We start from the raw sequence: 25,910 nt of genomic DNA, 5'->3' as shown, positions 1-25,910 counted from the left end.
GTGTATGTGTGTGAGGGAGGAGGAAGGTCGTCTTCTCCATGCCGTATCCCACGGGGACCTGGTGCGGGGGCTTCGGGGGGCCGAGCCCTCGGGGAGTGGGGAGGCTGGGCAGCTGGGATCTGGCCGGGGGCTGTTGTTGTGGGGGAAGGGCGTGCTGGATGGGACCCGTTGCTCGCTCGCCGCCAAGGAGGGGAGGGGGGCACGGCCCAGGCTCTGTGCCCTGAAGAGACAGCCCCGTCCTTCCAGGGAGGCAGGTCGCTCCACACACAGCAGGTGACTGGGGAACAGCTGTGTCCCCGCTCAGAAAGGGCTCCTCACGTCAGCGCTGTCCGGCCCTGGGCTCCTCCGGCCACCTCATGCCCATAGAAGGGCACGGCTTGAGTGGCCTGGCAGGGCCTGCCCGCTCCTTGGCCCCCTCCTTGACCCCCTTCCCAGCTGTCGTGCATGCCGAGGAGACGGAGGAGGCGGTGGAGGGCACGGCCGCCAGCCCAGGTCCAGGCGGCTCGCTGGTGCCTGTGCCCGGGCCTCGGGCTGCACCTGTGCGGGGTCCGTCGGGGGCTCGGTTGAAGAACCGGCTGGATGCACCCCCGGCCCCTGGAGCCTGGGCGCCCCGGCGACGTCACCCCCACGGGGGGTATGTGACGCTGACGTTTCAGAGTGAAACTGAGACCCAGGGTGGGTGGGGTTCTCGTTTCACAAGGTGACTAAGGGAAGCAGGGATTTTCCTGTCCAGGGTGAGGGAGAAAGTCCCTGACGCCTAGGCAGGGGACTGAGGCTGGGAAGCCCCGCCCAGGGGCCCCCAGGACAGCCAGGGTCTGCTGGGGTCGGAGCCGAGCAGGTGAGACCTGCCCCCCTGCCCCCCTGCCCCCCATGTGCTGCCCATGGGCGCTTTCAGGTCTGTGGATCCAGGGCAGGCCGTGCCCCTCCAACTGGCCAAGTTGGGCCAACCCCTCGGACTGCCCCAGACCCCTCGGAGGCCCCATGTGCACCCCAACCCTCCCCGAGGCCGGACGGAACCACGCTGGGCCCTTCCCCTGTCTGCACCCATGCAGGACTCCTGCTGCCATCTGGAGATAGGCTTGCCGGCCCCCAGCCCAGCCCCTCTCTGGTTGGCCAGGATGACAGGGTGGTCTCCAGACCCCTGCCCCTGCCACGTGCTCTTTCTCTGAAAAGCCATCAGGCCACGTCTTCCCATGCGTGGAAGCATTCACCATGGAGCAGTGAGAATCCGTGCCCCAGGGCGGCCACTGCAGCCTGCCCTGGCCACCCTGACCTCACTTCCCCCCGCCATCTGGCCTTCCCAGCTCTTCCCAGTTCTGGAAGGTGCCGGAATCATTGCAGACTTTGCACAGGCCCTTCCTCAACCTACCTGGCCGCCCCACCCCCTCTGCAGGCTTCCCTCCCCTCCCCCGGGGTGGTCGCTACCCCAGGCTCCCTTCGCATCTGCCACTGCCCCTGGTGGGGGCCGGCATGGAGCATGGTCTGTCCTCTCCAGCACCCGCCCCGGGTGGACTGGGCTGCTCTGGCCCTGGATGACCCTGACTGGGGTGGGGGAATGGGGTGAGCAGGTGTCTCCCTGCCCCCCCAGGCCTCTGATCACCACCGCCCGCCAGGCAGGCCGCCAGCCAGGGAGGGCGTGGCCCCCGTGCGCAGGGGACGCTGCCTCAATCACTCCTCCGTGTGCTGAGCTAAGGGGGCAGGCAGGGTGGGGACAACTTGCAGGGCCACCCTGGGCAGGATCCCTTTCCCGGCCATCAGTCCCTGCAGACCCTCTCGGCCTTGCCCTCTGGGCTGCAGGGTCTTCAGGAGAGAGGCCGCAGGTCCCCACGGGGCTGCGGGCAGCTGGCAGCTGGAGGGAGGGGCTGAGCCAGCTGGGAGGCCTTGGACGCCTCCGTCCCCCTGAGGGAGCCTGTGGCATGTGAGGGGCGGAAACCCACCGGTGGGAACCGCCCACTCAGCCAGGTACCTGGTGGCCCTCCCACCCGCTTGCCCTCTCAGCAGGACCGGCACCGCCTGGTACAGCCGGGCACACGGCCCTGGAGCAGCGGGCAGTGCCAAAGGCCACTCAGGAGGACAGGTGGAGCCGGGCGGCATGAGATCCCAGCCCCGGCAGCGGGCTGATGGGGTGGAGGGATTGGGGGCCGCACGCTAGGGCTCCTTCCCCAGACCTGCCCGGGGTCCAGACCCAGAGGTAACAGTCAGAGCTGGGTCAGGCCTTGGGACCCCCAGGTGGACCTCGTCTCCTCCTCCCCACGTCAGGGGTCTCGGGCGCCTGGAAATTTCCCAGGGGAGGGGGGAGGTCTAGCTCAGCCCAGATGATGGATGCCTTCCTCCCGTGCCTCCTCCCGCCTCCATCTGGACACTTCCCATTCCCTCCTTGGGTGGGGAAGAGGGAGAGGACCTTGACACACACTTGGGGAAGTCGCTGCACGACCCACCCTGCTGATTTGGGAAGCCGGAAACCCTTCCCTGCATGCCCGCCCCCTTCCTGGTCCCCATTTGTCTCCTCATAAACAACCCTGGAGCCACCGGGGCAGAGCCATGAGGGTCTCCGGGCCAGAACGGGCGGGCCCCCCGGGTGGCACTGTGGGTTTGTGCAGTGCTGCCCTCCCCCCACGACCCCCCCTCCCCCGCCTGCCTCTGCCTCAGCATCCCTCAGAGGGTGCCAGAGCGATGGGCCAGCCCTCAGTGGGGAAGAGGAAGGTCCTGGCAGCAGCAAGAGGCCCCTGGAGCTGGCAGGGGTGGGGCCGTGAGTGTTTCCTTTGCTCTCCTGGGCTCTGAGTTCCAGGTGCAGGGGGGAGGAGGCGGGTGGGCACAGAGCCCCAGGGCACACGGCACCGGCTGCTGCACCTGGCCTAGTACTTTCTGGAGCGACTGAGCCTTGCCCCTGAGGCCTCAGTTTCCCCATGTACACAGTCAGAGTTGTAGGTACTCAGCACTCACTCAGCCACGCCAGCCTCGCCAAGCTCTGCAAGCCAAGGTTCTCACTGAACAGCCAGTGAGGCAGGTGCTAGGGCCTCCCTTTCCAGGGGCAGAAGCTGAGGCTTAAGGGCTGAACCTGCTGCTAGAATGTGTTTCCTAACGCTGCTTCCCTGCAGGGGCTCTTTGGGGAGCCCAGGCCCCTTGCGACCCAGCTAGGACTCAGGGTGACCCAGGGGTGGGATTTGGGGGAAAGATGGGATTTAGGGAAGGGGTGGGATTTGGGGAAGCCCCTCACAGGCGCTCAATAACCCCACCACTGCTGCTCCCGAGGTTTCCATGAAGACGAGGGCCACCCCGAATAGGGCACAGCTCAGAAGACACCCCTAGGGACCTCCTCCAAAGCAGAAATGGGACTTGGCATGGCCATAATGAGCTGGTCCTCTCCAGAGCCACCTGGAAAGGAGCCCTCAGCTTCTCTCTCAGGCCCCAGCCCCCAGCCCTTTGCATCTGGGGATCCTCTTTCTAGGAGGGCCCTGGGCCATAAGACAACCAGTGAGGGGAGTTCCCAAAACTCCCCAAACCCTGAGTGCGGCCGAGGCAGACAGTCAGACCCTCTCTGCCGATGATGAATTGAGACTTAGAGGGGAAAGCACAGGCTGGGGGTGCAGGGCCAGGGGATGCTGGGCCAAATGGGAATCCAGGCCCATGGTTGGGAAGCCAGCCCAGCCCCTGCCCCTTCCCCCATACCCATGAGCCTGAAGGGAGGGGGCTGGGGCCTGTGCGGGTGTGGAGTTTATAGGAGATAAGAGGATTGAGGAAATCAGGCCTCCTAACACTGCCCAGCCAGCACAGCCCTGCAGTGCCAGACACAGACAGATAAGAGGTGTGGGGGGTGGGGGGGTGGTGTCGGTGGCGGGAGAGGAAAGCCCCGGCCCTTTCCTGGGGTCAGGCCAGCCTGTCCAAACTCCATCAGCTAACTGCCTCCAAGCTGGGAAGGTGGGAGTTGGGGGGATCGCGGGGGGAGCATTGTCTGGTCTCACTGGCTGGCAGGGAGGGGCTGTCTGGGAACCTAGGAACTGAGTCCACCTCACCCCGTAGCAGTGGGAGGGCCTCGGGGCTCTGGCCTCAGAGCCTGGAGCAGGGCCAGCTCTGGGGGTGGGCGTTTGCAGAGGTCAGCAGGGACAGCCGGCAGAGGGTGGGGGTGACAGTAACTGGGGGGTAGTAGTGGTGGGTACAGCCTCGGCTTCCCCACTATCCCATGAGCTGTTGGTGAGGACCGGCAGAGGGTCACTGCCCTGCTCTATGCCTGGCAGGTGGGATCTCAGAAGCTGCTCCTTCCTGCTCCCAGGGAAAAACACAAGCCCCTCACTCTGAAGGTGTCTGTACCCCTTCCTTCCTGGGGAGAGGAAACTGCTTTGTTGATGGTTTCCCTTCTGAGGTCCCAAGGCTGCCAGCTCACCCTCTCCTCCTCTCTCAGTTGCCTCCCTTCGAAAGATAAATGGGACTTGGGACAGATGCAGCTAGCTAGTTGATTCTAGAGGAATCTGGAAAGAAGTCTTCAGCCTTTCTCCTGGTCCCAGACCTTCCCCAAATCCCAGCTTCATCTCTATACCCACCACTGCACCACCCTGGCTCCTCTCCCTTTGCTGGACCCAGGCACATATAAGACAGATGAGTACTCGGAAACACTGCTCTACTTGGAGTCACCCAGGAGCCACTGAAACCAACAGCCCTGACCTCTCTTCTGCACCCCACTCCCCATGGGCTCTCACTGCTTAATGCACCTTTCGTTGGGATACAGCTCTATAAGCGTGGACTCGTGTGTGTGTGTGTGTGTTGAGAACATCTGAACAAGAGGGCAGATCCCTCCCTCTCCAGCCCCTATTTAAGTTCTATTGTGGTACTCAGCCTACTGCGGAGAGGGTATGCTCTCTTATGTTCTTCAGCCACAAGCTTATGAACCATGTCTTAGTCACAGAAGAAAGAAAAAAGGAAAACAAAAGGCTCAACAAGAGAGAAAAGTGTGAATGAAAGGAAAGGTAGATGAAGAAAGGTAGGAAGCAGGAACAACTGGATGATGGATGGATGAATGGATGGACAATAGGTGGATGGAGGGAGGGATGGATGGATGGGTGGATGGATGAGTGAGTAGATGGATGGATGATGGGTAGAGGGACAGATGGGTGGATGAATGGGTGGATGGATGGATGGGTGGATGGATGAATGGATGGTTGGCTAGACTAATAATGGCGGAATTGATGTGTGATTGGATAGATAAATTGTTAGTAGATGGATGGGTGGATGGATGAGTGGGTGGATGGATGAGTGAATGGATGGATAGATGGAAGAGTGAATAGATGCATGGAAAGATGAAGGGTAGAGGGATAGGTGGATGGACAGAGAGGTGGATGGGTGGATGAATGGATGAGTGGGTGGATGGAAGGATGAAGGGTGGATGAATGGGTGGATGGATAGGTAGATGGATGGATGGAGGGATTGATGGATGAGTGAATGGGTGAGTGAATGGATGGGTAGATGGATGGATGAATGAATGGCGGGAAGATGGATGCATGGGTGGGTGGGTGGATGGGTGAATGGATGAGTGGATGGATGGATAGGTGGATGGATGAGTGGATGGATGGACAGAGGGATGAGTGAATGGATGGATGGATGGGTGGATGGGTGATTGGACAGATGAGTGGTGGGTAGAGGGATGGGTGGATGAATGGATATAGGTTGGTGGAGGGATGGATGGATGATGGACGGATGGATAGGTAGATGGGTGGATGGATGAGTGTTAATGGATGGAAGGATGAGGGGTGGATGAATAGATGGATGATGGGTAGATGGTTGGATGAATGAATGGATGGATGGAAGGATGGACAGATGGATGGATGGATGGATGAGTGAATGAACGGGTGAATGGATGGGTGGGTGGATGAGTGGATAGATGAATGGATAGATGAATGTTGGGTAGAATAATGGGTACAGAATGAAGGGATGGTTGGATGGATAGATGATGGGTGGATGGATGGGTAGATAGGTGGATGGATGGATGAATGAATGGGTGGATGGATAGATGAGTGGATGAATGGATGGATGGATGGGTGGATGGTTGGGTGAATGGATGAGTGGATGAATGGATGAATGGTGGGTAGATGAATGGGTACAGAATGGTGGGATGGTTGGATGGGTGGATGGTTAGGTGAATAGATGGGTGGATGAATGGATGAATGGTGGGTAGATGAATGGGTACAGAATGGTGGGATGGTTGGATGGATGGGTGGGTGAATGGATAGATGGAGGGATGAGTGAATAGATGGATTGATGAATGATGGGTGGATGAATGAGTGGATGGATGACTGTATGGGTGGGTGGATGAATGAATGAGTGAATAAAGGAATGAATGGATGGATGGATGGATTATGGATGAATGGATGTGTGGATGGATGGGTGAATATATGGGTGATGGATGGATGGATGGATGATGGGTGGATGAGTGGATGGCTGGATGGGTGGATGAATGGATGAGTGAATGGTTGGATGGATGGATGGGTGGATGGATGGGTGGATGGGTAGGTGGATGGATGGGTGGATGGATGGATGTGTGGATGGATGGGTGGATGGATGGATGTGTGGATGGGTGGATGGATGGTTGGGTGGATGGAAGGGTGATTGGATAGATGAATTTTGGGTAAATGGATGGGTGGATGGATAGGTGAATGGATGAATGGATGGATAATGGGCAGATGGATGGATAGATGGATGGGTGATGTATGTGTGTACGTATGTATGGATGAGTGAATGAATGGATTGATAAATGTATGAATGGAGAGATGTTTGGATGGATAATGTGTGAATTGATTGGTGGATGAGTGGATGGATGGATGGTTAATGGGTGGATGGATGGGTAGATGGATGGATGGATGTGTAATGGATGGATGGATGGATGGATGGGTGGATGAATGAAGGGATGGAGAATGGGTGGATGGAGAATTATGGGTGGATGGATGGGTGGATGAGTGGATAGATGGATGGACGAGTGCATGGTTGGATGTGTGGATGGATGGATAGATGGAGGGATGAGTGAATAGATGGACTGATGAATGATGGGTGGATGAATGGGTGGATCGATGAATGGATGGATGACTGTATGGGTAGGTGGATGAATGAATGAGTGAATGAAGGAATGAATGGATGGATGGATGGATGGATGAATGGATGTGTGGATGGATGGGTGAATATATGGATGATGGGTGGATGAGTGGATGGCTGGATGGGTGGATGGATGGATGTGTGGATGGATGGGTGGATGGATGGATGTGTGGATGGGTGGATGGATGGTTGGGTGGATGGAAGGGTGATTGGATAGATGAATTTTGGGTAAATGGATGGGTGGATGGATAGGTGAATGGATGAATGGATGGATAATGGGCAGATGGATGGATAGATGGATGGGTGATGTGTGTACGTATGTATGGACGAGTGAATGAATGGATTGATAAATGTATGAATGGAGAGATGTTTGGATGGATAATGTGTGAATTGATTGGTGGATAGGTGGATGGATGGATGATGGATTAGTGGTTGGATGGATGGATGGATGAGTGAATGGATGGATGGATGGATGGCTAATGGGTGGATAGATGGGTGGATGGGTGATTGGATGGGTGGATATGTAATGGGTGGATGGATGGATGGGTGGATGGATGGATGAATGAATAGTTGGATAGATGGAGGTTGAGTGAATGAACAGGTGGATGATGGGTGGATAAATGGGTGGATATATGGGTATAGTGAATGGATGGATAGATGGATGGATAGATGAATGATGGGTGGATGAATAGGTGGATGGATGCATGAATGAATGAATGGGTAGATGGATAGATGGATGATGGATGGATGGATGAATTGGTGTATGGACACACGGAGTGGAATTATGAATTGGTGGATGGGTAGATAATGGAATGTTATAGATAAACGACTGGACAGATGAATATAGATGTAATTGGGTAATGGGTAGAGTTTTAGATGAACAGATGGGCAAATATAGAAAGAGACAGAAGAATAGGAAGACAGATACTGAGTAAATAGATGTATGACTTGGTGCTGGATGAACTATTGAAGAGATAAATTGGTGAAGAGTCAGACCTAAATCAGGGATTTTTCACTCACTGTTCTCTTTTCCTAGAACACCTTCTTCCATCGATGTATGGAGCTATTGTACCCAAGTCTCTTTACAAAAAAGGAAAGGCTTATTCCTCCCCATGAGGTTTTCTTTGACTCTCATATATAAAATATCAACCCCTTCCATAACTCCATATCCTCTTACCCTGAATTCCATCTTCTATAGCATTTACCATCATCTGATATATTGCAATATATATTTCCTTGTTTATTTTTTTTATTCCCACTAAATGTCATTTTGTGAGAACAGGAACTTTGCTAATTCTAAACTCCAGCACCTAAAAAGTGAATACAGTCAGCATTCAATAAGTTTGTTTAAAAATATATGGATAAGTGGAAAAATATATAAAGATAAATTTAGAGATGAATGAATAGGTGGTTGTTTGGATGAGATATGGATGAATGAATAGATGAATGAAAATAACAGTAACTAACATTTATTGACAATTTACTGTTCCAACAACTGTTTTAAGTATTAACTCATTTGGATGGCCTTATGGGCAAAATAATGGACAACTATGTATATGGCAGGACAAACATATATATATTTGTGCACAATTGGATGTCTGACTTGCTAGGTGGGAAGATGGTTAGACATATGGATGGATGAATAGGCAGATATATGAATGGATCTATGAATGGGAAGGATAAATAGTAAAATATTTAGATGAATGTGAGGACAGTAGAATATTTGGAGAGATAGAAGAATGTATTAAAGAATGAACAAATAGTTCACCAGTTGTATATATGGGCAAATAGATATACAAATTGATGAATACATAGATAATAGTAATTAACATATTGAGTAGATATTATGCTCAGGATAGGTGGATGACTAGCTAAATGCTTCTTTTAAGTGTTTTACATGTATTAAGGCATTTAAATAAATGGATGGATGGATGGGTATGTACATGGATGGATGAATGGAGGGATAGATGAGTGGGTGGGTGGGTGGACACTTGCTCAATGAAGAAATGTAAAGAGATAGGGATGGACATGGGTATATACGTATTGAATGGATTGAATGAATTGACGGAAGAATATATTGTTTACATGGACAATTGAGTGGATAGATATATTGAGAAATTGATGGATTCATAGATGATACATGGAAAATCAGATAGCTGTATAGAGAGGACAGATGGAGTGCATGGATGGATGGAGGATGGATGGATGGATGGAGGGATAGATGAGTGGGTGGGTGGGTGGACGCTTGCTCAATGAAGAAATGTAAAGAGATAGGGATGGACATGGGTATATACATATTGAATGGATTGAATGAATTGATGGAAGAATATATTGTTTACATGGACAATTGAGTGGATAGATATATTGAGAAATTGATGGATTCATAGATGATACATGGAAAAACAGATAGCTGTATAGAGAGGACAGATGGAGTGCATGGATGGATGGAGGATGGATGGATGGAGGATGGATGGATGGGAGGATGGATGGATGGAGGATGGATGGATGGGTGGATGGATGGATGGATGGATGGACTTATGGAGTATGGATGGATGGATGACGGATGGATGGATAGAGGATGGATCAATAGATGATGGGTGGAGGATGGATGGATGGAGGATGGATGGAGGATGGGTGAATGGTGGGTAAATGGATGGATGGATGGACAAATAATGGTACAGTTGACATCAAATACTCTGCCCTATTGTTCCTGTCGGGACATGCCCTAATTGCAAAACTGAATCCTGACCACTGCATTTAAAGATCTATTCTTGCTACCTCCCACCCATCAGTCTGATAAATAATCGTGCAACTCTATTTAAGTTCTAGTGACAGGAAACTCCTGCCACCCCAAGGCAGCCCTCTACCCTGTGGAAATATTTTTCCTTCTTTTGAACCAGAATATACTTTGGCACATTTCGTGCCTGGCTGTCTGTGACTGGGATTCCGGAACCAAGAGCAGCAGGCAAGGAGGAGATGGGCAGGTTGAGATGGAAATGAAACACAAGCTTACTTTCCCTGGGCGATCTGGCTCAGCTTGAGGCCTGGCCCCGTCGCCCTCCCTCCTCCCTCCTCCTCCTCCCACCAGAATCCTGAGGTCTCCGCAGCTCTGGCTGGAGGCTGGGGACGGGCAGTGGGCACAGCTGTTCTCGGCGGCACACCCCACATTCTCTGGCTCCTCTGGGTTGTGCGGGGGGAGGGGCAGGCTGTGGGCCACGGGACACAGCCTGTTACGTGGGGGGGGCGTCTGAGCCGGACGTCCCGACCCCCACAAAGTCTTCACCAGCCAGCCACCACCGGAGTCACTGGGACCTCTGGGCCACGTGGAATTTTTCTGACGCTGCTGCCCCCTCCAACACACAGGGATTCACCCACGTGTCCACCTGCTTGCTGGTCTGAGCCTAACCTGACCCTTTGTCCACTCACACATCCGCAGGTGCTCACTGGCCCTGACCGCCTGGCACAGCCAGAGGTCGGACTAGCTGGGGAAGCAAGAGGGCCATTCCTCTGCGGCCGTGGGATGGAGGGAGGTGGCCGGGCCAGTGCCGTGGTGGCCAGCTGTCGGCAGCTGGGCTTGGTCCCGGCTGTGCTGGGCCCCTGCTCTCCGACCTCGGGTACTAGTCTGAGCCTCGGTTTCCCCGTCTGGGACACAGGTACGGTGGCGTCTGCCTCTCAGGGTGGTTGTGGGCGTTGGCGAGCCCCGTGAGCTCCTGGACGTGAGAAAGCTCGGCAAGGAGCTGGCCCTCGGCGAGTGTCAGCGAGCGAGCCCGAGTCTGGTCCCTCCCTGGTCCGGCCACTCGCCTCGCGTGTTCTCCAGTGAGTCACGGCGACTCAGCCCAACCGGAGAAACAGTGGGCTGGGCTGCTCCTCCTGGGGCCTTGGCCAGAGCCCGGGGGCAAGGGGGGCCGCTGGCCAGGCCACCGCACCGACCTCGTGCCACTGGCCACTTCTGGGGAGCATGGCTCTCCCATCCCGACGGGAGAGGCTGTGTTGGCCTCTGCCTTGCGGGGTGTCGCTGCTCCGACCTTCCAGTGCCGTCTGGCAGGGGACGGGGGAGGGCAGCAGCCGCCCCACTGGGGAGCAGACAGGATTCCTGGGGTGCCCCGGCCTCCCCCGTGAGGTGATAACAGGAGCAGAGGGCTGGAAAGAAACAAAGGGAAAATGGAGAACGGGAGGGAGGGGAGAGGAGGGAGGGGGAGGAGGGAGAAGAGGAAGGGAGGGGAGAGGAAGGGAGGGGGAGGGAAGGAGGGAGACAGAGATAGAGACAGAGAGACACCAGAGGGGAAAAGAGAGGAGAGAGGGGCCGAGTGTGGGACCAGGGAGGCCGAGGGGCAACGGAGGAAGGAGCAAGGGCCCCGGGCCGGGCTGGGCAGGGCAGGGGAGAGGGCCAGAGAGCCGCTGGGCCAGGGCTGGGCAAGGGGAGAGGCGGGCAGGGATGGGGACGCAGATGTGGGGGACCAGGCACCAGTGAGCGGATGGAGATGGGATGCAGGAGGGAGGAGCGTGTAAGGCAGGGAGCGGCCGCCAAGGTGGCCAGGGCAGGGGAGGGGGGAGGCGGCAGGGGAGGGGGGAGGGAGGCTGCCGCCTGCCCATCACAGGCCTCTGAGGTCCTGCTAAGCCCCCAGGCTGCTGGGCTGCGAGGGTTTTCTCTCTGACATTTTTACTAGTCTCAGAAGGAGGGGGAGGTGGAGGTGGAGGAGACCGAGGGGGGCGGAGAAGGGGGCTGGGGGGAACCAACGGGAAGCAGCTGCTAGGCGTCCTGGAGCAGGAGAGGGGCCGAGAGACCCAGAGTCCGCGAGGCCGCAGAGGCAGGGACAGAGGGGCACTCGGACAGCCCGGGGGCAGCCAGTGGGGAGCTGGCCCAGGAGACCCCCAGGGGCCAGAGGGGCCAGGACAGACAGACGGAGGGTCACAGACCAGCAGACAGAGAGAGGAGACAGGGGAGGGGGTGTCAGAGCCAGAGACCGGCCAGCCAGCCAGAGGGAGAGACAGAGCAAGAAGGAGGGAAAGGGGGAAGGAGAGAAAGCGGAGGGGAGAGGGTCCCAGTGGCAGGAGGAGCGGAGGGAACAGGGCAGCCGCAGAGGGCCGCAGGCAGGAGCCTTTGAAGAAGCAGCCGCAGCGTCCCGTCCCCAGGGCTGGGGTCAGGCCAGGTCGCCGGCCAGGCGGGCGGCCGCCAGCGTCATGAGCAGCTCTGCGCTCCTGAGAAGGAATTCTAGCAAACAGGGCCTGGAGAGCCTCCTGAGGTAGGTCCCTCCGCCCAGGCTGGGGCGCGGAGGGCAGGGCAGGGTGCCCGCGCTGCTGCCACCCACGGAGGACTGGCACCGCGGAGCCTGGGCTGCCTGGGCGTGGGCCTCCCCAGCCTCCCCCAGGAGCCTGGCCCCAGCCCGGCAGCTCTGCGGCCCCCGTGCCGCGGGCAGGGTGTGGGGCGCACCAGGCTGTGGGCCTGGCGTGTGCACGTGCGTGTGGGCGCGTGCACGAGGGCCCGTCCCTTCCTCTGCGCCCCCAAGATCGCGTCCTCCTCTCCCACCTGCACCGCCGGGCCTCAGGCAGTGGCCACTCTCTGCTCGAAGACCCTTCCCCGGGCCCTGGGTCTCTGCCCAGGCTCAGCGCTCCCCGGGTGAAGAGCGTGGCCCCACCACGGCTTCCGAGGCCTCCTCTGGTCCAGCAGGCCCTCGGGGACTGTCCAGTCACCCCTTACTTTACAGATGATGAAACTGGACTTAGTACCACATTCACCACCCCGGCCCTGAGGGCACCAGCCCAGCGTGGAAGGGGCCGCGGGCCACGTGAGTGCTTGGGCCTCAGAGCCGGATCTTCCCGAGCTGGAATCCTGGCTCCTGCATCCTTGGGCCACGGGCCAGTGCCCGGTGCTCTCTGGGCCTGTTCCCTCCTCTGTAAAGTCGGGGTGTGGTGGCACCTGCCTCACAGAGTCCTGGAAAGAGAGCAGAAGCAAAGTGCCACAGGCGGGCTCAGAGCCACTGTGCACTGTGGGCGTCTCCCCGCCTCCCTCTGAGCCACCTGCAATGCCCTTCCTCCTCCTCCACCCTTCCAGGCATCTAAGGCCCAGCGGAAACGCTGCCTCCTGCATGCAGCCCGCCTCGGCTTCTCCTGAGCTTGGAGGACTGCCCTCTTCTGCCAGGCCTGCGGGCCTGCTCCCTGCCCCCTTGGACGGCATGGCACATGCTGGGCGGACGGCATGGCACGTGCTGGACGGACGGCATGGCACGTGCTGGGCAGACTGCCAGCTCCTGGAGGGGGACGGGCGTCCCTCAGCATCCCCACTCCACCCTAGCTCTGACTCTGGGGGGAGGGGGGGCAAGGTGTGCAGGTGGGCTTAGCAGCCTCTGAGGAGAGCTGAGAGCCGCCCCGGGCCCCTTCAGCAGGGTCTCTGCAGTCACGGAGGGACGGCTCTCTCCCTGCCCCACCCTGGCCTGGCCTTAGGGCTGCGACCCCACGGTGGGGACCAGAGAGAGGGTTTGAGGGGGCCCTGCTGGGCGTGCTCCCTTGGGGCCCTGCTCTGCCCGTGGAGAAGGCAGACTCCCCTGGGTCTCCTGGGCTTCACACCTGCCCAATCCACGTGTCTCAGGTGGGACCTCTCGTTCCTGTCAGCTGGGATGTGCCTTCCCAGGAGTCACCGCTGTCCCCCTGTCCCCAGCCTGTGGTCCAGGAACAGAGGAATGCCTGCTGGGTCAGTCCCCGGGGCTCCCCAGCGCCACGTAACAAATGGGGAAACTGAAGCCATGGGGGCGCGTTGCCCAGCCCACTGGAGGGTGGTGCAGGGAGAGCCCCAGGGCCTGGCTGTGTGCACAAGCATCCGTTGTCACAAGCATCCGTCCAGTTATGGCTTTGGCTCAGTTCCCAGACCTGGTGCCAGGTTGCTGACTTGGGTGAGCCTGGGGCGAGCTGGAGGCGCCAGCGGGGCTCAGAGGGTGCAGCTGGACTGAGGGTGGGGGCAGGCTCGGGCGCAAGCCCCGAGGACCTGGACAGGGGCAGGTGGGCCTGCAGGTGGCCGGCCGGGGCAGGGACAGGAGGCAGCCTCCCTCTGAACTCCCTGGGAACTCCCGCTGCGGAGGGCGGGGCGGGGCGGGGCGAGGAGGGGCGGGGCGGGGCGAGGCGGGGCGGGGCGGGGCGCACGCGAGGGTCCCTCGTGAAGAGTCGCGGAGCGCGTCGGGCCGTCCGGCCACGCTGAGCAAAGCCCCCTGCACGTGCTGATGCTTCCGACGACGCGCACGGACCCGCACGCGCTCCAGGCCCCTGACCCAGCGGCCGGCGGGGCTACACGCTCACGTACCACACACAGACGCGACTTCCTGCCACCCTCTCTCCCGAATCTAATGGGTCTGCCGGCCGACGGGCCCCTTGTCCCCGGTTGGCAACAGAAAACAAGACTCAGAGAGGCTATGAGTCGCCCCAGGTCCCCTTGGGATTGGGGAACCCGCCCCCCCCCCCCCCGCCCCCTGCCTCACCCCGGTCCCTCACCTCGGATGCCTGGGTGCAGGGGAAGGGGGACGGCAGAGGGGGCGCCGTCCCCTCCGTGACAAGCGCCGCAAGGGTTTGCTGGCACCAGCAGTGGCTGGGGTGTAGACTGAATCCAGTTTAAGCAGATTAAAAGCGACCCTATGGGCCAGTAGGGAACTCGTCCTCCCGCCCCGCCCGTATCCCTCATCTAAGTCTGGTTCACTCTGGGCTGCGGCCGTGCAGCCACCTGGACGCCCAGCAGGAGGCTTTAGGCTGGCAGGGCCGGACCCCAGGGCTGACCCCCTCCCCAGCCAACATGCCCCCGTGCCAACCTCTGACCCTTCCCAGGTGGCTGGGAGTTACTCCCGGACCCCTCCAGCCACCCTGGGGGATTCAAGCCTCTCCCCAGGCCCCCCTTGGGCCCGGCCAGTGTTAGGGGCCGCCGGAGGGCAGTGAGGGGACCCTGGGTCCATCCGCTTCCAGAGGGCGCTGGGCTCGGGGCCACCTGCCAGGGTCACACAGTCCTCAAGGGCCTGGCTTTGTAAGGTAGGGGCTGAGCTGGCACAGTGCAAGGGGCTCCCGGTCCCCCAGGGGAAGCTCTAGGGGCCAGAGGAGCCCCCCGCCCCCTGCTCCCAGCACACATCCACCTCGGACACATTGGTGATCTCCATGCCTGGCCCTCCCACCCTGGCCAGCCTGTCCCAGGAGGCCTCTAGGGAGCCCGGAGTGGCAAGAGGGCAAGGGATGGGGCCGGCTGTGTGCTGGGCTGGCCCAAGGGGACTGGGGGAAGCCAGGCCTGAAACTACAGTGTCGGAGGGGCGTGGCTGCTTTGGGCCCACCCAAGGGCCCGCATCCGGGGGTGGGGTGGCCCCTGCCCTGGCAAGGCTAGGCGCCTGGTGGGCGGTGCTGCCACGGGTCCGGCTGGTCTGTCGTTCAGAGCGGGTACTGCCCTGGGAGCCCGGGTGAGCCAGCAGCAGGGGGTACAGGGACCAAGTGGCCCAGCCCCTTGGGCAGGGTGTCAGGGCCGGAGCCCAGAGCGCTGAGGTTCAGGCCAGGCTCCAGTCCCGGCCCGCAAACCAGAGTGGGACAGAGCAGCAAGCGAGCGGCGGCCAGCGTGCACCGGGCACCTGGGGGTTGGCGCCCCTGTCCCCGCCAGAGCCTCGAGAGGGTGCCCCATGGCTCCTGGGCCCTGAGGGATGGCTGGACAGGGTGTGGGCCCCAGGAACACCTCACTGGGCTCAGAGCGGCTCAGCACAGGTTGGTGGCCAGGGGCTGACCCACTGCAGATGGGCGCTGGGTGGCACCAGACCCCGGCCCACCCCGGATGGCGAGGGTGCCGGGGCCGTGAGGGACGGTTGCTGCCCATGACGGGCAGGGAGGTCCTAAGGCTTGTGGAGGTGAGGCTGCGGCTGGGGTGTGCCCTGTGGACCCTGAGGCTCTCCCGCCGGGCTGTGTCCTTCCCGGTGGTGGGTGGAGGAAGTGGGGGGAAGACAGGGTGGAGAGGGCAAGGGGCAGCGGGGCCCCTGTGAAGACAGAAAGGGGACGTGTGGGGACAGGACGGGATGAGGGCAGGGGACAGGACAGTGGTCCAAAGGGGGGAGAGGCAGCAAAGGAGGGGCTGGACGAGGCAGGAGGTGGGGATGCTCAAGGGGTCCTGGGAACCCCAGGCTGCAGATGAAGGAAGGGGCCCCCGGGGGCCGCGTGGAGTGGGCACCAAGTACGGGGGGTGAGGGCAGCACTGGCGACTGCCTGCGGCGATCCTCCCGGGAAGGTGCAGGAGGGCAGGCAGGTAAGAGAAGGGAAGAAGGGGAGAAAAGGGAAGAGAAGGAGAGGAAAACCCAGTGAGGAGACGGAAGGAGGCAGGGGGGCCCCGAGGCGGCATCCCATTCCTGGGCTGGGCCCTCCTGGATGGTGACCCAGGGGCTGCGGGGTTGGGACGCTGGCTGTGCCTCCTTGGGGTGGGGGGCCCCCAATGAGACGCTGCGTCTCTGAGCCTCAGTTTCCTTGCCTGTTGAGGGGTCACTTTGTCCCTTTAATGGGGTCGTTCCGGCCGAGCCCCTAGCTCTTGGCCAAGACTTTGGGGACAGAGGACCAGGGTCTGGTGGGACATCCAGAAGCATAGCGCCCCACAGAACCGCTGAGGCTGACTCCATGCCCCCATCTGTGTGGGCAGGGAGGCTGAGACTCGGGGAGGGTGGGGTGTTGCCCCCGCCCTGGGGGACAGGCAACAGGGTCTGCAGAATCAGAAGACACACAGCCAGGGGTGGCATGACAAAGAGTGAATTAGGGCCGGTCCAACGGCAAAGCCCCTGCACCCCCAGAATGATCAATCCCAAGGGGTCAGGGATGAAGGAGCACCTCGAAGGGGGGGCTGGGGGCTGGGTGTTGGGGGCTCCGGTGGCAGAAACGGTGTGGAGGCCTCAGGGGGAGGGTCCCGCTGCTCTGTGCACCTGGGGGCCCAGGGATCTCTGGGAGGGCGGAGCCACGAGCAGACGGACAGGTGGTCAGGTGCCAGGCTGCACCTCATGCCCAGGTGGGCAGACAGGTCTGGACGATGTGCAGACCCCGGGACTCGGCTGAGGAGGAGACCCCCTTGGGTGCCGACCGCGGGGAGAGCCATGTGTGGGGCCTTGGGGAGTGGGAGGTGGACCTGGGGCTCCGCACAGGAGGAGGGGGCGGGGGTGGCAGAGGCTCCAGCCGGTGCCAGCCACCGGTCGCGTGTCCTGGAGCGTGCCAGGGCCTGGCCTCGTGAGCGCTCCGAGGGCTGTGCCAGGCAGTCCCAGCTGGGCTCGGCAGCGTCCGGCTCTCCTGCAGGGCCGTCCGGCGCCAGGAGGAGACTGGGCCGGGCCCGGGGATGCGGCTGGAGCTGGTGCTGTGCGGTCAGCCCCCGGGTCCCGTCCCCCGGAGGTCGGCCCGGGTGATGCAGTGTGTAGGCGTAGGGGTGGGCAGGGCGACTCACTGGTGTGAAGGATGGGGCGGGGGCGCCTAGGGAGGTCTCCTGGGCTGCCGCGGCATTTGGCCCAGGCCCCTGCGGCGCTGCGGTCAGTGACTCGGAGGGGAAAGGAAAGACCCGTGTGCGCGGGGCACAGGGCAGAGGGAGGAGCGGCGAGCGCAGGGCCAGCGCCGGCCACAGGCATGCGGCCACCCCAAGCCCAGATGGGCAGGCTGGTCTGAGCAAATGGGGGCAGAGATGTAGAAGAGCCAAGGCAAGGAGGCCGACCCTGGAGCCCATCACAAGAGGTAGGCCATCCAGCCAGAGGGAGGTGACAGGCCGGGCAGCGGGACGTTCAGCTCCGCTCTGGACCCCACTCTGGGGACCCAGTCTTGAGGACCCAGGGGAAGCCTGAGGTAGAGGGGTTCAGGGGCCACATGCCCACTTTCCCGGCTCGGCGGGGTCTTCGGGGCCCAAGGCGTGAGGCTCTGTAGGGCCGAGCAGTGAGAGGGCTAAAGCCCCACGAAGAGGGTCACAGACTCCTTAGGCAGGGCCGTTTGCCAGTGCGTGGGCGCCTGGGTGGCAGTGAACTCCGGCTGGGCACCTTTCCCGTCTGGCTGTTTGGGGGGGTGCGGGGGGGTCCACCCGACCAGCCTGGACGGCTTTGGGGCCAGTGGTGTGACGGGCAGGCCTGCCCTGCTGTCGCCCCCACCAGCATCAGAGCCTGGTCCCCCGGGGGCTGCGTGGGTCCCGAGGTGGCCGCTGCGTCCCAGGTCTGGGGAGAAGGACGCAGCAAGAACCCAAGGGTCAGGCACTGCACGGTGGGCAGCAGCTACTGAAGGAGGGATGGGGTCCCATCCAGAGGGCAGGGTGGGGTCTTGCACGGGGTGTGCAGCGGGCGGGCAGCACCGGGGAATGGGGAAGCCGCTCCAGATGAGGGAGTTGGAACAGGTCTGGGACTGGGCAGGTCTGGAGCAGGATGTGGGGCCGGAATCCATGGGAACAGAGGCCCCTCCCACACCACTCTCTCCTGCAGGTGGGGAGGCAGGAGACGGGTGCACCTGTCTGGGAGGTACCGGGACGGTGGGTCACACAGTAGAGGGTGGGCTTCACCTCTGGACCCCGGGGGAGGATGGGGAGAGAGAGGCGGGGCTGTGGCGGGGGTCCCGGCTCTGTCTGCTGTGCCCCGTCCGTCTCCGCCCCCCTTGGCCACGATCCCCCTCATCGTGTCTTCTAGTGGCCACCTTCCTCTCTCCGAGGACCTCCTCCCACCATGGCCCCTTGTCCCTCCAGGCTGGGTGCAGGCACAGGCGCCCCTCACCTGAGAGGACCTCTTGCCAGTGGCTCCCCCCAAAATAAAGCTTGGAATAGGGGTCCTCTTCTGGGGCCCTCGAGCCACACTGTGGGGTCAGCACTGGTTTTCCTGGCAGCCTCTAAGATCTGTAAGGGCAGAGGAAATGTCACCCACCTCTGGGTCCCTAGCACCTGGCAAAACAAAGTGCTGGCAAAGAAAGGGAGGGGGAGGGAAGGGGGGGAGAGGGAAGGGCATGGGGAGCCAGAGGCCCTGGGGATGGAGGAACGGGAGGACAGAGGTCATCCCAGGCAGGCTGAGGGGAGCTGGCTGGGCTGGCTGGGGGGCTGTGGAGCAGGTGGCAGATGTCGGGGTGTCGTCCGGGGTAGCCCGGCCCGGGGAGGGAGGCCGGAGCGGTGACGGGGTGGCTGTGGTCCCCCGTCTGCCCTTCCCAGGGGAGACCCCAGGCCCTGCAGCATCACCTCCCGCCTTCTCGTCAGCTCTAAAGTGGGGTGCTGAGCCGGCCGAGAACCGGGCGGTGGAACCGCCCCAGCTGAGCGGGGTCTGGAGCCGGCAGACGTGGCCCCCAGGGGTCAGTGGGGTGAAGGCCCAGAGGAGACGGGGACGGGGACTTGGCCCGAGGGTCCCTGGTGGCTGGAGGGCTGAGTCAGAGGCAGCCTCCCCAGTTTGCCCCGGGGCTGGCTGGAAGGTCGTGCAGGAGGGAGTCGTTGCCTTTGGGGGCTCTGGGCAGGGCAGCTAGGGGTTCCCCCGAACGAGAGGCCCCCCCAAGAACTGCCCCACTGGGAGAAGACGAAGGGGTGTTGGGCACGGAGGCCAGGGGCAGGAGGCAGTGCCCGCGGGCTGGGGTCTGGGCTGACGCACTGTTGATGAACAGGCCCCACCCACAGGCTGCTCTGGCCTCGGCCCCGGGCCGCCCGCCGGCCCAGGTCCCAGAGCCCTCCCCTCCCTCGGGGCTGGGGAGCAGCTGCAGTCCTGGCGCGGGCGGGATGCTCTGCCCTTCATCTCTGGGCCGCCCTAGGGTGCTGCAGCCTCGGGGCGCACGAACCCCTGCAGGGCTGGCCTCTCCCGTGCTGGCTTCGGGCTCCCAGAGGCTGTGGCTGCGCCCCTCCCCCCAGCTCCGGGCCCGCTGCCCTGGAGACACAGCCGCCCTGGCCCGCGCCCTTTGGGGTGCCGTCCTCTCTGCGGTTGTGGGGAAAGCCAGCTTTGCAGGTAGCTGTCCCCTCATCCAGGGAGGCTTCCCGCATATGACCTGCTCACAGGGCCAAGAGGGACACGGGGCGGGGTGTGGGCCAGGCCTGCCCCTGCTGGGACTGCGGCCTCCTTCTTGGAGACACAGGTCTGCGGGCAGTGCCAGTCGTGGGGAAGCGGGAGCTGGGCCCGCCTCGGGGGTGGTCTCAGTTCTCACCCTGCCCAGTGGGTCAGCACCCCTTTTAACGGCTGGGGAGCTTGAGGCTGGGCCTGAGGTCTCACTCTGGGGAGGAGGGTCAGGGAGACAGGGCAGAGCCACAGCCTGGCACGCCTGGCCTCTCCTCCCTGGAGTGCCTGGACTGCTTCCCAGGCCCAGCAGCTGCCCCTCCCCGGGCAGCCTGGGCCCTCCCTCCTGCCGGGGTGACTGACAGCCATCCCTCCCGCCCCTCCACGCCCGGTCCCTGCGGGCCTCATCGGCTCACCCCGAGGATGGCAACGGGCTCCCCACCTCAGGTCCCCTCCAATCACCCTCCTCCTCCCTGCTCGGAACCTTCGGTCTCCCCCAGACCCGCAGCTTAGCCTCTGCACCCAATCTTCCCGGGTCCTTCTCTGCCCCTGAGTCCTGCCCCACAGTGCTGGGGGTGACAGCTGTGGGAAGGGTTGGGAAGAGCTGGCACTCCCGCACCCCCAGAAGAGGGGGACCCCGAGGCCCCCAGCGGAGGCTGACCCTGCAGGCTGGGCCTCAGCCATAAACCCTGTGCCCCCTCCCCTGGACGGCAGGCCCTGGAGGCGCCCTGCAGGCCGGGGAGGGGCCGGAGGGAGGGAAACCGGCCTAGTCTCTGGCCTAGAGCCCCTGGGGGCTCGGTGCCCCCCAGCCTTTCCCTCTCGGGGTCCCCATGGCTCCCTTAGAGGTTATTCATCCCCAGGTGAGCCGGGGCCCCTCCCCACCTGCCATTCCTTCCTACTGACTATCTCCCCGAGGTCCCCACGCACCCCGCACCTCCAAGCTCAACTCAGTGACCACCCCCCACACCCCCCAGGCTGACCCCTCCCAGGTTCCTACCTCTCCCCTCCTGGGGAGTTCTGGAGGCCTGTCCCTTTGCCCCTGCAGCACCCAGGCTGCAGCTTCCCCCTCCTAACTGCGCCCCCACCCAGCTGGCATCTCCCCCTTCTCCATGTCCCAGCTGGGCCTCCTTCCCAAATGCTGATCTGACAGCACCTGTGCTGGCATGGGCTCGCCCGGGGACACCCCACAGGGGAGGCGGGGCACCACCCCAGAGCCACCGCTCCCTGGCCCCGGCCACTCGGAGCTTTCCCGCCCGCTGGCCCCGCCTCTGCTCTTGCCCGCAGCCTCTGGGGTCTGACCCACAGACCCCTGCTCATCTTTCAGACACAAGTTCAAGTTCGATTCCTGAGCTTCCCTGGACAGTGGGGTGGGGCTTGCCCTGTGGGGTGTCTCCCTGGCATAGGACACCCAGTGGGGTACAGACACACCCAGGAAGGCACTGCTGAAGGGGGGTGGGCCGGGAGGGGGGCTGGACCAGTGCCAGGGCAGTCGGGAGGGCAGGGGGGTGGTGGCCAGGTTCCCAGCAGCTGCGGCTCCCGTGCCCACACCCTCTGCCACCCCACCCACCTCCCACCTGCTCGCTCGGGGCTATCTCTGTGCCTGGCTCGCCCCTCACAGCTGCCTCACTGCACGGATGAGTGAGAGCCAGCATCCTGGTGCCCGCCGTGGACCCTCCCCCGGGCTGCCTGGGCGGGACCCACGTTGCACACCAGTGAGGGGCACCCCTTGAGTTGTGGGGTGCGGGTGCTGCCCAGGCACCGCCGCCCTCTCCCGAGCTCCCGGCTGGGCCCGCCGCCCTCTCCCGAGCTCCCGGCGGGGCCCGCCGCCCTCTCCCGAGCTCCCGGCGGGGGCCCGCCGCCCTCTCCCGAGCTCCCGGCGGGGCCCGCCGCCCTCTCCCGAGCTCCCGGCGGGGCCCGCCGCCCTCTCCCGAGCTCCCGGCGGGGCCCGCCGCCCTCTCCCGAGCTCCCGGCGGGGCCCGCCGCCCTCTCCCGAGCTCCCGGCGGGGCCCGCCGCCCTCTCCCGAGCTCCCGGCGGGGCCCGCCGCCCTCTCCCGAGCTCCCGGCGGGGCCCGCCGCCCTCTCCCGAGCTCCCGGCGGGGCCCGCCGCCCTCTCCCGAGCTCCCGGCGGGGCCCGCCGCCCTCTCCCGAGCTCCCGGCGGGGCCCGCCGCCCTCTCCCGAGCTCCCGGCGGGGCCCGCCGCCCTCTCCCGAGCTCCCGGCGGGGCCCAGTGTCTGCGCTCGGGGGCTGCTCTAAGGCGAGGTGGCTGGGGGTGCGTGCTGTCCCCCAGCCCCGGAAGCCAGGCCGAGTGGCCTCTCTGGGGCTCGGGTCCCCCCACACTCTGTCCCTTCACTCGTGGGCTCTGCGGTCACTTGAGGCGCCGGTTGCTCTGCAGATGTCCACCTTGGCGTACGAGACCCCAGGGCGTGGGGCACGGGAGGGGACTGGACACCTTGATGGTCACAGGGAGACAGGGGCCCCCTGCTCCGGCTGGGTGACCGGCCCAGCTCCCCAGGCCTCCCAGCCAGCTCCTGCCCGTGGTGTCCAGGGGACAATGGCCAGGAGGTTGCCCTGCAGGTCTAAAGGGGAAGTTCCCCACTTCTGGCCTGGCCCGGCCTGGCCGTCCTCCCTTGGGCCCTGGCCCCTCAGCCTGAGCCCCGAAGCTCTTTCCAGAACTCTGAAAAGCTTTAGGCGCCGAGAAGCAGGTGGGGCGGCCGTGAGCTGCCTGCAGGGGGCAGAGTTGAGACGGGACCGAGGCTTGATGCCCCTCTGGAGCCACCGCAGGGCAGGGGAGGAAGGAGGTTGGGACAGCGGGGAGGGCCAGACCAGGCCCAGGACTGGCACCATGGAAGCCGTGGTGGAGACTGGGGGGCTGCGGAGGAAGGAGGGGAGGGGCCCGGTAGGCGGTGGACGTGGCCAGCAGCGGTAGCCCCTGAACTTGGGGAGCCCCACTGAGGACAGGGAGCCATAGCCGGCCCGTTGGGGTCTGTGCACACTCGTGTACCTGGTGGGGCGAGGCGCCACGCTGGAGCGTGACACAGGGAGGGGGGGTGCAGAGCCCTTTCAGCAGCCCCTGGGGCTGAACCCTGGGCGCGCCCGGAGCCAGAGCAGACGCAGGAAAGAGATAATTGCATTTGTGCAGGAACACCAAATCCCTCGCAGCTGCGCACGGGCTGAGCCAGGGCCACGGGCGGGCCGGCCAGCCGACGCCAGCATCCTGACAGCTCCGCCGAGCGTGCCAAGGGGTCTGGGCCGCCGGCCGGGGGCGCCTTTCCCAGGCCAGAGGCCCCCACCCCACCCCAGGAGAGCCGCCCCCCTCTCAGTTCCCAGAACGAAACCCAGCTGTGGAACAGTGAGGGGGTGAGGTCATGGGAGGGGCCAGGAGGGGCCGCATTACTCACATCCTGGGGCAGGCGGGCGGGAAGGGAGGAGGCCCGGAGGAAAGGGGCTGAGCCGGCTCCGTCCTTGGGCCGCTGGGTCAGGGGCTGGGGGCCAGCGCGGCCTCTCCCAGTGTGGGGCTTTGGCGAGACCGCTGGGGACCCCTACCCTGCTACCCGGCTCTGCCCCCCCCCCCCCGAGCTCCCTGCCCCTGAGGGCTCGGGGGTCACATGCAGATGGCAGGGAGCAGGGGTGACCCTTGGAGGGGCCAGCTCCTCAGGAGTAATGTTCTCAGAAAACATGCCTTGGCCTCTGGCCAGGCGCGTTGTCGGGACGACGGCAGGAAAACACTAAACAGTGTGCTGGGGCCCCCTGGACGGGCCTGGGGGCCTGGGCCTGCCACCTTGCCCTCACCTTGTTCCCTTGCCCGAGTCTGTCAGCACATGGACGTCCGTGTGCACACGTGTGTGCACGAGTGTGCCTGGTGGGGGGCGCTGGGACCCATGCGTGGAGTGTGGGTGTGTGCGCCCACGTGGGCCTGAGTGTTGGGCTCAGGAGAAAGTGTGTACGTACACGTGTGCATTCCTGCCACGTGTGCGTGTGTGTGTGTGTTGGGGTGTGTGTGTGTGTGTGTGTGTGCCAGGGAGGCCCGCTGTGCATTGCGCGGTTGAGTGCAGGCCTGCGTGGGGCTTTGCTGGCCGGGACACATCGCCCTACCGGTGGGCTGACCAGACCGTGTGGCCTCTGCACTCAGCTGTGCCAATGAAGGGTCCCCGGGGCTTGGGGGAGGGGTCTGGGGAGCAGGAGCTATCGTCCTGAGAGAGGCCCCACCTGGCCCACCCACACATCCCACCGGGGCCCATGCACACACACCCAGCACCACACATTGGCCAAAAAATCCCAAACGCCCAACACACCCATAGGCGTGTGCAGCTTGGACGTGGCAGTGAAAGAGATGCAGTGCCGGTCTCACCCCTCGGAGGAATCCCCCCGGGCGCCCCCAGGCTGCCCCAGGAGAGGGCTGTGGACACCTTCTCTCCCCCCACTGCCCTGCTAGGCTTCTGCCCTCCATCTGAAGGGGCTGTTGGTGCTCATGGCGGGGAGGAGCCCCGGTCCCTAGGTCCCCAACATCCCCGAGATCACCCCAGGCTCTTCCTCCCCAGACAGGACGTGGCCCCCAGCCCCCAGCCGAGGGCCTGGAGCAGGAGGCTGATGGGAGCCAGGTGTGGGGGATTAAGTGGCTCCCTGGGGCCCGGGTGGGGAGGGGGTGGGAGTCAAAGTCGCTTCTGAGGAGCGGCACGGGGGTGGGGGGCGGACTGGGGGTGCCGAGGGCTGAGCAGGCGGCTTGGTTTGCGTGGCTGGGGTCCCGTGTGGCTGCCGCGGGGGGGCGGGCCTCGAGCTGGGGCGATGGAGGGGCCTGGCTTTTGTCTGGGAGGCTCCGCGGAGACCTAGGAGAGATTAGATCATGTGCTGGCACGGCTGCCGAGACCACAGAGCCGGCCCACCCTGGCCAGGGGACGGGGGCCCTGAAGGAGCGGGCTGCGGGGTCAGGCGGGGGACACGGCAGGAAGGGGCTGAGACCCCGGCTCGGAACAGTGAGCGCTGTAGAACGGAGACCCAGGACCCCTCTCTCGGGCTCTGGGGGAGCTGGGGCAGGCAGACCGTGCCAGCTGGCCGAGGCCTGCGGTGCCCACCGGATGCCAACAGCCTGAGATCGGCTGGACCAGGGCCAGGGTGGTCCGGCCCCGGACCCCTGGTCTCAGGCCGACCTTGTGTAGACCCGAGGGAGGAACCCCAGGAAGGGTGGGAGTGAGGTCCCCCGCACCCGGCTCTGCGTGGGCCTCAGTTTCCCCATTGACGGCACAGCCCGGAGAGACTCCGCATGGGGGCCGGGGACGGGCGGGCGTGGTGTTGGGTGAGCTGAGAGGTCAGGTCCCGGCTGAAGGCAGGCCCTTTTCGGGTCCTCTAGCGGGGCCGCAGTCTGCTCCTATGGGGCAGGAAGGATCGCCCCTGCTGGGATGGTCGCGTTAGGGGCGTGGCTGCCTAGCTGGGCCGCCTCTGGCCTGACCTCAGCCCAGGCCACCAGCGCCCGAGTGGCCGAGGCTACAGTCACTTGACTCAGGTAGAACGAACGAGTGGCCCCAGCTGCCCCGCGGCCACAGCCAGCTCTCTGCACCTCAGCCGGCTATTCCCGTACCCTCCGGGCCCTGCCTGGGGCCAAAGCTACACTAGCCAGTGTCCTGGCTCCCAGGAGGTCCAGGGATCCAGCCTGCTGGAAGAGGATGCAGGGTCTGGTCCCATCCTTGGGGTTTCCCCAAGCCTGTCTGACACTGGGGCCCCCACATCACCAGGAGGCACGTGGACGTCCAGAGACCACCAGAGCCCTGGGTCCTCCTCCAACCCGGGGACACCTTCCCGACCACCTCTCAAGATCTCTGCTGTAAAGATGGGGAAACTGAGGCCTAGGGAGGCCTTGCTGGGGCCTGCTTGGACGGGGGAAGT

The 25,910-nt window shown here is 63.0% G+C and overlaps 1 protein-coding gene across 4 annotated transcripts in view; it reads left to right on the top strand.

The window, feature by feature from the left end:
- Positions 1-25,910, top strand: part of LSP1 (lymphocyte specific protein 1) — a 37,897-nt gene that overhangs the window by 1,521 nt on the left and 10,466 nt on the right. Inside the window, exon 1 of one of the 4 annotated variants that reach the window (XM_036859838.1) lies at positions 11,812-12,320. The exons of 1 other annotated variant lie outside the window; for it this stretch is intronic. In XM_036859838.1, coding sequence (XP_036715733.1) covers positions 12,259-12,320 — 62 coding nt within the window. In that variant the 5' untranslated portion in view covers positions 11,812-12,258. Of the gene's footprint in view, positions 1-11,811; positions 12,321-17,361; positions 17,443-25,395; positions 25,849-25,910 lie in introns of those variants that run through there. 2 more of the 4 variants (XM_036859839.1, XM_036859836.1) reach the window with 2 other exon arrangements.

This window comes from Balaenoptera musculus, chromosome 8 (genome assembly GCF_009873245.2).
Source record: "Balaenoptera musculus isolate JJ_BM4_2016_0621 chromosome 8, mBalMus1.pri.v3, whole genome shotgun sequence".
NCBI classification, from domain to species: domain Eukaryota; kingdom Metazoa; phylum Chordata; class Mammalia; order Artiodactyla; family Balaenopteridae; genus Balaenoptera; species Balaenoptera musculus.
The sequence above is the reverse complement of the archived record's forward strand: the minus strand, read 5'-3'. Positions and strand labels throughout refer to the sequence as shown.